At 40.0% G+C, this 15,215-nt stretch overlaps 1 protein-coding gene across 5 annotated transcripts in view; it reads left to right on the top strand.

Moving 5' to 3' along the window:
- Positions 1 to 15,215, top strand: part of LIMCH1 (LIM and calponin homology domains 1) — a 312,362-nt gene that overhangs the window by 154,790 nt on the left and 142,357 nt on the right. For all 5 annotated transcript variants that reach the window (XM_058670166.1, XM_058670159.1, XM_058670162.1 and 2 more), the window contains exon 3: positions 795 to 864. In XM_058670166.1, coding sequence (XP_058526149.1) covers positions 795 to 864 — 70 coding nt within the window. The remainder of the gene's footprint in view (positions 1 to 794; positions 865 to 15,215) is intronic.

Below are 15,215 nucleotides of genomic sequence, written 5' to 3'. Positions count from 1 at the left end.
GAATACTTTATTTTGCAAACAGTTCACTCTACCCTGATACCCTGATGCTAACCATATTCTAGCTTTTCCAAGATTCTTTCCCTATTTCTCATCATTCTGAACTCGTACTTTCCCAATACGGAAGTTATTGTTGTTTCTCTTACAAGCCTTCGTGATTATTACCAATTTTACACACTTTCAACCTTGCCCTGAAAAAATTTTGCCCAGTTATGTTTTGTACCTAGGGAATTATGGTCAGCCTGGTTTAAAGTCTTCAGGATACGACTGGTTAATCTCTTGCCAAACAGATTCCCTTTTTGAAGTGATGGCCAACCACATTTAACAGGCCACTCTGTTCACAGAGCAGAGGTGGAATTTGTCTTGGCAAATCACTCGCAAAGATAGATGCTGGTGTCTGAATTTGATGTGTCCCTAGAGAGACTCCTGCCTCAGCCAGGAGAGTTGGCACCAAGCCTTTAGCTATATGGGAATACCTGGCTCCAGTTCTAGACAATTCCTTCCTAACTTCTGTCCAGCTCATATCTTTGTCCTTTACCTTCAAGTATTCTAGTTCCTATCCTTTCTTTACTCCTGAAATTTCCAAGTTTAAAATCTCCACCTACCATGGATAAACTTGCTGCTGGCAAAGCTCTTTACTTTTATGCATGAAAGCAGATAGATTATTGAGATTTACTGCATGCTTTAAATTCACTGCTTTTCCTATTCAGTGATTTAGCTGTAGCCCCGGATAAAGGTGATTTGTATGATCCATCTTGCTTTATGTCTCACTTGACATTCTGCCTTTTTCATGACAGGTTGCTGAATGCCATAAAGCCAGGACTTGTTAAAAAGATCAATAGATTGCCAACCCCCATTGCAGGATTGGTGAGTATCCAGAATTGAGATTTATTTTCCAGTGTTCCTTTCCTCTAAACTAAGGGTCATGACAGTACCATTTATTACACTTCTCTCCTGCAATATATATTCTACTTGAATGCAAACACATTGAATCCATTAAACTAAGAGGTCACTTAAAAATGAAAGATAGCAATGGTGCCTATATGGCATCTTAATCTTTGTTTATAGTTTTCCCACAAGTGACAAGATCCTTCATTCTTGAACAGGTAAATTTGTTTTGGGTGAGAGGCTGGTAATTAGGTTGACCCCAGAAGAGAAATGCTATTTTAATTACATTTTCTTACTCCAATTGTTTACTACATTTCTCTGGAATGAAGAGGAAGAGGAGGATATGAGGGAAAGAATTTCTAGAGACAGTGTAACTTACATAAATGGCTATTTTGATATTAAAAATCTACTTGATTTAAATGCTACATGTGTAGGTTAAATGTTAGAATGTAACGACACAGAGTTGGTCTACTGTCATCTGGGGAGCTGTTTAAGCAAAGTCCTGGCCATTGTAATCCTACCTGTGTACATAATCTACTTATGTCTTCACGTGAGGTCTGACTTTCCCCCCCAGGCATTGATCTGTTTCGTAATACTTGACAATTAACTCTAATTTTTTAAATTAATGTTGGCTATTGTATCAAAAAAGGTTGCAACCTTTTAAAACATGATAAAAAAATCGTTTTAGTCAAATTCGGGGTTTGGGATACCTGTATCTTTTTAAATATTATTTTTTGTCACAACTCCAATGTTGTTCTTTTACATATTATCTCTGCTTTGGAGCAGTTGGGCAATTTGATGCAAGAAAGCAAGGCAGCCTGCTACTCTCTGATCAGTTATATCCCTGGCTTCTATTCCTCTTCTTGGCTTTTGCATTGGAATTTCCTTTCCGTTTGTTCCTAACCATTGTTTGTCTCTTTATGGGCCTTTTCCAACAAACCCTTCCCTATTCACCTTTATTCTCTGTAACTTTGTATCTTCATTATCAACATCACCTTTCATCCAAAAAGACTTTCCCAAGCCATTAGGACCTATTCATTATTGATTCCTGAATCTGCAAGTTTGGTCTTATTCTTTTTGTTTTCTCCAGTTACCTCCAAATCAACATTTCCAAAAACCTTGTGGGCTAGTTAGGGAAATAGAATTGCCATTTGCCCCTTATGTTAATGTACTTGCAAGATTCTCACATCAAACTTAGGATCTGTTATCTTTCCTCACCCTTGCTCTTCATCTTCATGAGTTCAGCTCTGTGTAATATTGACCAAATCAGCATCTCCCACCAAATGTTCTCTTCCCAACTCCAGACCTGTGATCTCTTGATCGGACAGCTCCAACCCAAATTTAATATAGTCAAGGACTTAAGATGACCACTGCTACCTAATTATTTCTCCGTGTCAGTATAGACATCATAGATATAGGAAGACAATTCAAAACATTCATGAAAAAGATGTTCCCATTTTAAAGGATAAGTTCATTTTGAAACAAAAGACCTTGAAATGCATACATAGTTTTTTCATAATAGGCATTTTCCATGAAACTTTTTGAAGTACATTCGTTACCTCTAGTTTAGCTGTTAGAATAATGGCAACTTTCTGTCTTCTCTATACTCTTTTGGTTTTCTCTGCCACTGCCTCAGAATATCTTTCCTCCTCTCCTGCCTGGTCTGTTCCAGCCATTTTCCAGTTTAACAAACACTGTTCGTTCTTGAGTGTGATGCTTTTTCTCACAGAATGTCTCAGCCATATAATATACTCCCTTCCTGTTCTTTTGGACAGAGCCCTGTTTATTTATCAAGATTTATTGTGAAATCATCGCTTTCATGAAAAGTTTAGTATTTATGGCCCATTATGATATTTTATTATAGCATAGAGATAGTATTCCCTGGCATAACAGAAAATGAATTCATCCACGAGGGAGGTGAAAGTCAGCTCTGTTGAAATATTCTCTGGGAAGAAAGATTTTTAATAACTCTAGGTAACTCTGTGAACTGAAAGGCATGTACATGGTTTAATATTCATGTTAAGAAACTGTGGCTTTAGGCAGTTAATTTGTGTGATCAAACTTAGTTGTAATGGGCCCAAATGATGTAAAAAATCCTAGTGATGTGCTAAAGAAAACATCTAAGTAGTCTAAAGCGTAGACATTCAGCATGACAGCTGGCTTACACTTGTTAATACTGTCACTTTCCTAAAAGTTACTTCCTTCATTCCCTAAAAGCTGGGAAGCAGAAATACATTAAAGGTGACTAGAGGGATATGCCAGCTAAGCTTATTGCATGATCCTTGAGTGAGGAAAAGCAGCTACATCATATAGTAGGAGGATAATTGGGGAAATTTGAGTAGGAGTTGATGTTAGATGAATGGATTTGCTCAGAGTTAACTTGGCTGTATCATACGATAATTGTTTTGTGTGTATAGGGAAACACTCAGAATCTCAGGCACTACAAATGCTGGAGTATAGAGACATAGATGTGATCGTGTGTACAACTAAACCTCCAGGTGCTCAGAAAAAAGTCTATGTACATAACGTTTAATTTTATATGCACATGGAGAGAGCGAAGGGAGGAAGGAAGTGAGGGAGGGACGAAGGAAATATAGCAAAATGTTGGATCCAGACAAATAGCATGGAGATATTGTAATACTGTTCTGTTTTGTAGGTTTGAAAGTTTTTGGTACTAAAAATCTAGAGATTAAGGGGCAGGTGTGTGATGGTGCAGGTTAGGCCACCATCTGGGATGCCTACATCCCCTATGGGAAGGATGCCTGGTTTGAGTCCTGGCTGTCCCACTTCTGACTCAGCTTCCTTTTATTGCACATCCTAGGAAGTAGCAAGTGATACTCTGCTATTCACATGAGAGATCTAGTTGGAGTTCTAGACATTTTAAAAAAATAATTAATAAATTTTATTGTTCCATGATAGAGATCTATAGTCTCCAGGATTTCCCTTGCTCCCTCCCCAAATCCCTGATCCTCCACTAATTTCCCCCATGTCGTTATAATAGTCCCAAGTCCATAATTCTGCTATTTAAGTGTATCCTGACACTGTAGGCATGCATAATGGCAGAGAGCTCAGCATTCTATTGTCAAAATACATTCGGTAGTTTCAGTGGGAGTCCATCTTTGCCTTGTAAGTGGAGATGCACATTGCATAGTATCTTCACACCTGTATGTGATAGTCTATACTATACAGTTACTATACATCCCCTTAAATGAAAAGCTGTAAAACAAAACGAACAACAGAGAAGAAAATGGGAAATTTACAGTAACATAAATAAAATGCTACTGAATGACCAATGTGTCACTGAAGAAATGAAAGAGAAAATCAGAGACCTTCCTGGAGTACATGGTGCTACTGAGTGACCTGTGAGTCAGTGAGGAAATGAATAAGAAAAAAAAAAACTTTTTTGAATGAGTGAAAATAAAAGCAAAATATTAAATCCTCTGAGATTTAACAAAAACAGTATTGAAAGGGCTATTGATCTTGTGTTTTGAATGGAGTTGCTTTATATTAGAGAAACCATATGATATTTGTCCTTTGAGGACTGACTTGTTTCACTGAGCATAATAGTCTTCAGTTGTGTGATTGTGTATTTCATTCAGTGTTTTCTTCTTTATGATAATTGTGACAGGAAGGGACAAAGACTCCCTCAAATGAATCTGGGGTCTTCCAGGGTGTTTGTATTTTGTCAGGTGGTTGACAGTAACTGGCCAGCTGTTGACCAAGAACAAGTCTGGAGTAGCAGGTCCCTGGGGATCTGAGGAGTGTCACCAGAGAGTCTTAATGTCTTGATGTCCTGGTGTTAGAAGCCAATCCATTAAGATGGAACAGCTGCTTGACTTGAAGATAAATAGGGAAGTTTATTTTCACAAAGCCATCCCAAATTGTAAACACATGTAGATTTTCAAAGGTGTAAATAGGTGTATTTTAGCCCCTGAGTTGAGCTGTGGTTACAGAGAATTCAGGGGTGAAGGTGTTAAAACAAAGTAGTTGAAAATCATTTCCTGGCCAGAATGTGAAGCGCCTAGGTCCAGGTCTGCATTGCTTTGGTAACCAGTGCTGACATGTGAAGCCGCCTGGTGACTGCCTGCAGATGCTTGCATTCTTGTTTAGGTGTTAGTGATACTGTTAGCTGAGGCCAGAAAGAAAGACCTCAACCTTAGGTCTTGGCACATCCAAGATGTTTAAAAACACTGCCCCTCAGTCTACCAGCTCGTCAGGATTGCACAATCAAGCCACATCCTGAAACTCAATTTAGGGATCATTAGAGAGCGTGCTGTTTTGCCGCAGTTCCTTGCCTGTGATACAAGTTTGGAGATTCAGTTGTTTCTTACTCAGATTTTAATTCTGACAACTCGGTGTGTGTTCATATATGTGTGCACCGGTACAGCATAAAGGGCAATAGATGGTATTCAGGGGTTTTGCTTTCCAGTGCTGACTTTCCCCTGGGCTGTCATGAAATCTTTACTTGATCTGACATGTGAGTTCATGAAGCTGAAAGGAATCAGAAAAAAAGAATTGTTGTCTAGATTAAGGGCGTGTTGGCCAATGAGGAGAAAGTTATTTGCTAAAATTAGACAAATTAGTAAAAGCTGAGGTGGATTCCAACCCCAGGACCCCTTCTCTCCAACTGTTACATATTCATGTGCTTGCAGTAGAGGATGGTCCATGGGGGAAGGAAAGCTGATTGTATCTCTTCTGAGAAAAAGGTGGAAGGCCAAGACTCACTTTCCAATCTATCTCCTTTTTTCTTCTTTTGGTCAATACAAATTATCCTTCCACACTCTGTGAAAGGTCTCTCTTCATGTGCCGTCTCTGCACCTGATAAATGGGGGAAATTAGACTCAACACTGGAGTTGAGTAGGTCAGGGCAGGAATGTGACTGGTACAGTGCTCCTACCTTTTAGTAACTGTAGCCAGCTCAGAAATGTCTGCTTTGGAAAAAGGGTTGTATTTTTCTCAAATCTGAGATATGATTTAAAAAATGGCTGGAGCTGAGCTTCCTGAAATAGCTATAAAGGAAAGTTTCCATTAATGACTGACTTCAAGCAGAAGATGTCTGCTTAATTGTGTGAAACTGATACCAGAACACCTGACATTCCATTGTTTGAAGGTGGTCGGAGTAGGGAAGATGATGAAAGGACTATAGAGATTTCCACATGATGATAAGATTAAAGATAGTTTTGAACAAAAGGTAAACATACAACGCTCCTGACAGTTGAGTGGCAGGACAAGCCTTTATACAAACTTCGTGATTTTAGGGAGTTGATGAAATCCTGTACTTGGGGGCCAGTGTAGCCTTTTCTGCCTTCCAAGGAGAGGTTGCGTGTGGGCCCTACCAAGAGATTAGCTGTTGCATACCTCTGCTCATCTATAGTCCTTTCCATTTGAGGCTTCTATTATGCAACTGCTTTTAGAATTTCTAGAGTCTTTGCTTTTCTTTCAGCTGTTTGTCATGTAAGTTACCACAGAGAAGTTTGCCAAGTTCTGTTCTCTGTTTCTCTTCTGGTTCAGATTATAATTTTAGGCCAGCAGGGAGCCATAGCAGGCAGAGGGAGAGGCCATGGACCTAAGTTACCATAATGATAACTGTCACCTGCTATTAACGGCTTCCCATGTACCAGGTACAGTGGTCAGTATCCCTTGATATTGTCATCTCTGGATCCTTATTATAGCTCAGAAAACCAAGGCTCAAAGAAGTTTCTTAATGGATTTCCAGTTTGCCTCAGGCAGAACTGGGATTTGAACCTGAATTTGCCCAATTCTGTGGTCTGCTCATTTCCTACTGTGTTAACACTCTTTCCATTAGATCCAATAATACCAGTGTGTGAAAGGACTTTAAAAGGTTCATGGGAAATTGGGATTGAAGAATATTTTCATTTTAGTGCAAGATAAAAATGAAATTCATGCATAGGTTTTTAAAATATGTGCGTTTTCTATGAACTTTTTGAGAGATTTATTTTATTTTTGTTTGAAAGGTAGGTTTATAGAGAGACAGAAAGAAAAGTATCTTTCATCCTTGGATTCGCTCTTCAAATGGCCACAGTGATCAGCGCTGAGCTGGAACCAGGAGTCTCCTCCAGTCTCCCATGAGGGTGTGGAGTCCCAAAGACTTGGGCCATCCTCTGCTGCTTTCCCAGACCATAAGCAGGGAACCAGATTGAAATGGATCAGCTGAGATATGAACTGGCATCCATATGGGATCCCAGCACTTATAGGTAAAGGATTATCCTATCGAGTCACTGTGCCTGTCCCTCCCTGAACTTATTGAAGTCCTCAGAGTATGTATATATTAAGAAATCTTGCTCCAAGACAAACTTTTTTTCTGATATCATATATCACAACTTTCAAAGAACTCTTCTTATAATTGATCTCAACACATCCAAGCATCTGTTTGGAGACATCAACCTCTAAGGTGGTCTCCGTTTAGAAGACAGCCTCTCGTCCTTGTCGCTAAAGATCAGATTGGACAATGACTCATTTTTAAAAAGTACTCCTTGAGGAACAGTTTCTCTTACTACTCCATTAAAACCCAGTGCCCTGGGGCCACACCCTAAGTGTCAAGTCAAGGATGCAATCTTTTTGATAAAGGAAGACAGCAGTAAAGCATTAGACAACCTTAGTGAAGTCTTTCCAGAAGAATGCAGTGATTCCAGTCCTAAATTGTAGCAGAACTTGCCAGAGCCCTCATCTCTGTCTTCCCTTCACACACACACAAATCTCATACTTGCCTTCTCTTGCAAGTGTATCCCTACCACCAACAACATAAAATCCTGCAGACTCATGCTGTGCTAACCTTTTCCTTTTTTGCTTATTCGCTGTTTCTCTACTGTTATTGACTGTCAGCAACCTTTTCCAGTACAAATCACTCCAGCCCCAGCCCAGGATTCTAACCACGGGCAACAAAGGGTCAGGGAATTCTCGTGTGTGGGTCAAGGAGGAGGGAAGACTAGGAATATCTCCCTCATGTGCTTTTCCTGCCCCTATCTGTTCTTTTTGGTTACTACTTGGTGCCTTCAGGGAATCCTGGGGCATCCTGTTCTTTTTGGGGCCAAGTGAAGTCTGTAGCTGAGCGATGTGCGGTGTGAAGGAGACATATTTCATTGAGGGGGATGAATAGACCTTGCAAAGTATCCCAGCCCACACTGAATTTAATGACACACTTCCCTTTATCTTTATCCTTGGCACAGTATGAGAAACCTCAGTCGTTCCCACACAACACACAGAAGGAATGCTCAACTTGCTGCTTTTGTGTTTGGTGCCAAAGCCAAGCCAAAGTGGGAGCAGTGGTTAGCATTTGAGTAGGTCTAGACATAAAAGAGGACAAACTGGAGGGGAAAACAGCAAACAACAGACATGTACTCTTTGGTGCATTCAAGTCTGCATTCAGTTCAGTGGTGGCATAGGAGTCCAGCGTAGCCACAGTTCATTCAGAATGTCCAAGTCAGCGTGGTTGTGTGCTGCTGGTTGCAACAACCTCCAGTGCTAGCTTTTAAATGTATAGATCATCTCACATTCTTATATGTCTCTCCTGTGCTTCTGGAATAAACTCAATTGCCTCAAAAAGGCGTGTGAGTGTGTGTGTGTACCCAGCTTCATAGTGGGTTGGGAAGTTGACGAGGCATTCTGATATCTACCATGGCAGGCTGGCTCAGGTTATTCAATGATGTGCTTGGAACAGATCCAACATTAGACCCCTTAGATGTTTAGAGGGGAGAGGTACTTGAAAAGACTCATTGAGATTGCCTGTCCCTCCATGTACATTGTGATTATTATCTCTCTATTGGTTTTCTTATTTTGGTGAGGATGTTAGTTATTTACTTCTATATTGCAAATTGCCCCCAGACTTGGTGACTTAGATTAATATTTGTTACCATGTAGTTCCTGTGGATTAGAAATCTGAACAAACTTTGGCTGGGTCCCTACTTCAGGGTCTCCTATACAGCTGCATCCAAGATACTGCATCCAAGAGTTAACTGCAGAAGGTTCTGCTTCTAAGCTTACCTATATGGATATTGGCAGGAGTCATTTCCTCACAGGCCATTGGCCAAAGCTGTGCTTAGTTCATTGCCTGGAGCCTGCTCTGGGTCTTCCACATGGGTGTAGGGGCCCAAGGAATTGGGCTTGCCTAATCTGAGTGAGCCAGCAAGAAGAGCTAGAGACAGGTGTTTGAAGCCACAATCCATTATGACCTAATCTCTACACATTTCATCACCTATGTATTCTAACAATTAAGAGCAATTGACTAGGTCTAATTCATGTTCAAGAAGAGGGAATTACACAAGAGCCTGGATATCAGGGAGTGGTGACCTCTGGGAGCTGTTCCATAGGCCAATCATGGTGAATAAAATGATTGTGTTCATGTAGCAAATTAAGGCATAGATTTATCGTTCTCTTATGAAACCCATTGTAGTCATAGGGCTATAAAAATAATATGATTTGGCTTGAATACCTCTCTTGCATATTAATGCCTGTTTTGCAGTTTTCTTCTTCTTCACATATACATCCCCTGCCCTCCCCGCCCCCCAAAAAGGAAGAGGTTATTCTCTCTCCAAGTAAAAATATACTTATGATTTAGGACATAATTCTAGGCTTTTAGAGGATCACCTCCTATGTAACAAATGCACAAGTTAGGGCTAATCGAAGGAAGACTACAAAATGTTAAGGAAGTATAACATACAAGGAACAAGTTTTTGTTGGACCAGGGCTGGAATTGGGGAAATGATTATGGCTTCAGGGCCTGGAAGAATAAAGACTCTGAACCGGAACAACCTGATTCTGGTCTGGAAGTGGCTATTATTTGTGTGTATAGCTGGAGCCCAGAGTACTTGAGAGAAATTGGTACTTTGGAAGATAGACCAGGATTATATATATATGTGTATTTTTTAATATAGACATTTTAATTTTATTTTTATTATATTTTTGACAATCTTTACATAGTTAATTAGGGTAAAAAAGGTTCAAGGACTATAGGGAAGTGGGTAAGACTATTATTTCCATATTGTTTCCTTCATGTTTAAAGCGGGGTATTAAGGGAGACGGCCCACCCAATTTCCCACCCTCCCCAGGTCCTGGACAGGATTATATTTTGAAACTAAAAATGCCATAGGGAGGTTTCTGGGATGTCTTGCATGCAGTAAAATTGAAAAAGCAAGAGAATCTTATGTGTTTGGATAACTGGTGGCCATGTGGAAAGACAGAGTTTTGGAAAGAGAACAGCAGTAAGAGTCATTTACTCATTTAGTCATTTAGTCATTTGTTTGGTCGCCAAGCAAGAGGGTTGAACACCTGAGACTTGGCAGAACAGGGGAGTGGAAATGAGGAGCCAGCGTTTATTTTCCACTGAATATAATGTGCTATCAATTATAGGACATGCCTTTTTGAAAAGTGTAACTAACCAAAAAAAGATGCCAATTCAATTATGACATAATAGCAAGACACCAGTCATGGCAAGATTCATGTTTATTTCAAAGGTTAAAAAAATGTACATCTTAGAGTAGGTGGACAATAAATAATCTTAGGAAAATGACATCTACATTTTGGACTCAAACAACTTGGAGGATACGGATGCTATTAATGGGAATCTTGGGAGCAAAGGAATGAGAAATGGGTTCCAGGAGAAAAGATGAATTCTCTTCTGGACATTGTTGGGTTGGATATCTTTAGGAGGTATTTATATGCATATGTCTGGTGAGCTATTAGAAATGTTGGTTTGGAACGTCAAGAGAATGTTATAAAAAATTGGATGAGATTAGTGAATTGTTTTCAACTTAAGTCTTTATGCTTAAGTACTTACGAAGACAAATTATCTGTTTTTCTATAACCACAAATTTTAAATCTCCCCGTATTATAGTCTTCATTGTAGTGCTTGATCAACATTGGCTGGGACTAGAGGAAGAAGGGAGGGATGATAAAAGGAATTTGGGACTGTAGAAGTCATTAGTAATTGCACTTAGGTTTGAAAACTATGACAGCCACTTAGAAAAATCTTTGTGTCATTGACAGTTTAAATATTATTTATCTGAAATATTAAATATTAAATATTATTTATCTGAAAGGCAAAGTGACAAAGAGACAGATCTGATGGCTCATTCTTCAAACAATTACAACAGCTGGACTGGGCCAGGTTGAATCCAGGAGCCTGGAACTCTATCCGTGTCTCCTACTTGGGTTGCAGGGACTCAGGTAACTTGGGTCCTCATTTGATGCCTTCTCAGGTGCTTCAGCAAGGAGCTGATTGGAAGTGCAGTAGCTGGGACTCGAACTGGCACTCTGATTTGGGATACCAGCGTCCCAACCACGGCCTAACGTGCTGTTCTACAATGCCAGCCTCTGTCTCCCCCCAACCCCATCCCAGACCCTCTTCTCAAACCTGACCCTTCTCCTCTATTCCTTGCTCTTTCACTTTTAGTACTTGATGAGCCCATCCATGTGCTCATGCTTCTGTAACAAAGTACCACAAACTTGATGGCTTAAACAATAAAAATTAGTGTCCTCACAACCGGGCAACCAGAAGCCCAAGATAAAGCAGTGTGGGCTTAGTCTCTTCTTGGCTTCAAGGTGACTTCTTCACCTGGTGTTTTTCTTTCTATGAGGGAACTTCAATAACTTCATAGAATTAAAAGCTAAATAAATTTTGGGGGGGGGCGAAATATTTTTGAAATTTATACATCTCTTTCACAGCATGCTTTTTTCTGAACTGTATGAAGACCTCCTGTGTATACAATTAAGAAATTGCTTGCACTTAAAAACTTGTAATTCCATTTTTCCTGGAACTTTTAAAGTACACTTGCAATGGTCTGTGTTTGTCTTTCCACTTTCTATAAAGACACAGTCACATTGGATGAGGGCCCATCTGGATGACCTCATAGTACCTAATTACCTCCTTCAAGGAAAGAAACAAAAATCATATTCTGAGTTATTAGGGATTAGGACTTGAACTTATAAATTTTGGCTGCAATTGAGTCCATAACAGTGAGTAAAACAGCCAAGCACTTAACTTCTTACTCACACATATATGAGTACCTGGACCTTCTAGCTCAAGACTAATATCCTCTTAATGCACCGCAAATTATTTTTCCAAGCTTACTTCCATAATTATCTTGTGTCTGCAAAGGTAGGGAGTTATATATAGTAGTCCTGTAAAGCTTTTTTTCTTAGATTTTTTTCCTTCCTGTCACTGTTTAAAAAAAAAATGTCATTCTTTGAAGAAGGAGACCACTGTTCTCCCTTATCTTTCATTGAGCAGTGATTAGCAGGGTTGTAGCATTACATCAGTTCCTTACTTTTTTCCCCTTAGGAACAAGACCTTCCATTAGGAACTGTAAGGAGAAAACATATAATAGCAGGAAATACATATTCCAGCCTGAGTCTTATTTCTTTTCTTTGTAGTCATAGCTTGCCTAAATAATTAAATTTCCTTGTGCTCCCCAAACCTGGGTTTGTAGGGACTCTAGTATTTGACAACTTCAGTACTTCACTAGCTAGTTAAAGGCATCATGTGAAAAATAGATCATGCAAAGGTGAAACGCATTTCTCTTAAACGATGCCTGCCTTCCTACAAAAACAGCTTTTTGTTTTTGTAGGAAGTTTGTCTTGGCAAGCATTTCAGAAGAACTTGCTAGACACCTCTCTTGTCATTATCTGGCTTCCTCCTGAAACCTTAAGGCCATCTCCATCTCCAAATGGATTCACAAACTCGCGTCCCTCTCTGTTATTTCCTCCATGACATAACAGAACAGACTCCTGAGTAAATCTTTTGATCTTTATCTTTTCCAAAATTTAACTTTACTCGATGTAAAATTTTTATTTGACTTACACATTTTAGTAGAATGAGTGATTCAATGTTAAAACCCATAATCCCAGTCTAACCAGTAGAAAAGTATCTGACAGGTCTAGATGGAGAACTATTCTACAGAATATCTGATCACTACTCTTCTAAAGTGCCAAGGTCATCAAAAGCAAGCAAGTCTCTGAATGGAGGGAAGGCCCAGGCAGCTGAGACCTGGTGAAGAGATATAATATGGTTGGTGGTCCAAGGGAGGACCTCAAAACAGAAAAAGAACATGAAAGAAAATTAATGGAACCCCAATAAACATGACATTCAGGTATGAGCTGTATGTCATTGCTAGGGATAACTGTGGAAGGTACAATGTATGAATGATACTGCCATTCTCTGTTTTTATTTTATCTAAAACAACTCTAAAATAAAAAGTTTGCTTGAAAAATTAGAGTGGACAGTAATCAAGATCGAAGAAAGCACAAAGCAAGGAAAGTATGGAAAAGGGGAGCAAACCCAAAAGTTATTAATAAATACTAAATGTCAGCCTATCATTTAACGTATGGGTACCAATAAATAACAGGATACCAGTGAGTCTGTGGGTCTATCAATCCAATAAATTTATAGAAGTGATGAATTGGTTGTAAACAGTGTTTTATAGCATCTAAAAATTCCAAATGGCAAATCCACACACAATGTTTCTGCTCACATATTTCAAAATCCTTTTTTCAGAATCTACACAAAGGAATATTTCGTGTCCTTTAGGGAGGCTCAATAAAAAAAACAACAGGTGGAAAATGGGTTTTGCAGTGGTGTGAATGGCTATAACCATAAATACTGTATCCCAGAATTATACCAGCAGAGGACTAGAAGCACATTAATCACCCAGCAGTGCAGAAATTCCATTCTTAGATGTCATTTCAATTTCAGGCATCAAGATTAAATGCTCCTGTTTAAATTCAAAACATAGAATGCATATGATGATTCTTTATTTTCATGGGAACTCATGAAGTAGGCTGGCTGGTCTCCGCCTGTATGAAATGGAGTTGATCAATCGCATCTCAGCATGGTGGGATTAGATGAGGCAATGAACGTAATATACCCAGTGTGGAGAGTGTGGAGGATGACACAGAGTGTGTTTCCGATGAGTGGTAGCAGTGCTTTTTATTTATCCTGCTCATGATTATTAGGGTGGCCTCAGCCTTTCAGAAAGGATGCCATGTAGAGATTTCTTCTTGAAACACCATTCTTTGACAATCAAGAAAATAGACTCAATTATCAGTGATATGCTTGCATCTTGTAGCTACTTTGTTCCTGACTTGGAACTTGACCCCTCATCAGGGCTACCTGTCTAGATTCAGCTTGTTGCAAACCTACTATGTGCAGCTGTTCCAAGTTCTGCCGCAGGATCACATCAAGGCAGTCTCTGGCTCTTGGGGTGTGACTCCCTCCCTCAGAGGGAGCCGAATTCTCCGCCTCCCTCCCCACTAGGTGTGGCAATCAGCTCACTCCCAGTTGGTTCCTTTTTACTTCATCAGTATTTCAGCTGCTGCAGCCAGCCGGTGGATGGACAGGGCCAGGAATGTTGAAGCATCTCGGCTGCCGGCTTGCAGCTGATTGCTGTTGCACATGAAGGAAGCATGTGCCTCCCGTCTGCCGGCATGGACACAGCAGCATTCCCTTCAGAGTATGAGGACCTGTGTGGGTGAGTGAGACCCATGATGACCAAAAGGCATGATTTTAATGTTCGGGAGGGAGGGAGAAAGCCATTTAGTTATTAACAGTTAAAAAATAGAAAGGTACTTAGAGAGTGAAGCTGAAGTCATACCAAAATTAGTTTCCTATTGGATTCGTCTTGTCCCTTGATATCTTTGCCACCTGTTGTCCTAAATTGAGCTTTTAAAAGTCTCAGGAAAACATTGTTTTGTTTTTCCATCGGGGCTGAAAGACGCATAACCGCATTAGTCAAGATAAAGAAGATTTGCAGCAGTTTTTAAATTCAAAGCCAACTGTGCATTTTCAAGATTGATTCTGATGTGACTATATTCCCCGACAGCATGGGTGTCCTGGAGGGAGCCTGGCTGCAGCAGCTAAGGACCTGCTGTCTCTCAGTCTCTCACACTCTACTCCCAATTCCCCCATGCTCTTTGCTTTATAAACATCTCTGTTTCTTGAAATGGGGAGACAAAGAGGAGTGGAGAAAATGGGAACAGCGTTGCAGCCAGTGTGGACCCACAGGCTACCCATGAAAGCCCAGTCCTGTAAACCCTTGTCCTTCAAAGTCAATATTTACTGCAGGCTGGGAAAGGAACGCAGGTTATTTCTGGGCAATCCTGTAATAAAGTCCTGTCCAACTTGTCTGAAAGCTAAATGCTTCATGACACTAGTTCTCTAGAAGAAATTTTTCTAAGTCAAATTTATGGGCTGAGTTGAAAACCATGCTGCAGCAAAACCTAGTGAATCCCCATGGCTAAGTGATTCATCTTCGGAGAGTCGGGAAATCTATTTTTATCACCTGGATGCAGGCAGTGCCTCATTTTAATTCACTCGCCGG

This window comes from Ochotona princeps, chromosome 11, assembly GCF_030435755.1.
Source record: "Ochotona princeps isolate mOchPri1 chromosome 11, mOchPri1.hap1, whole genome shotgun sequence".
Lineage (NCBI taxonomy): Eukaryota > Metazoa > Chordata > Mammalia > Lagomorpha > Ochotonidae > Ochotona > Ochotona princeps.
The sequence above is the reverse complement of the archived record's forward strand: the minus strand, read 5'-3'. Positions and strand labels throughout refer to the sequence as shown.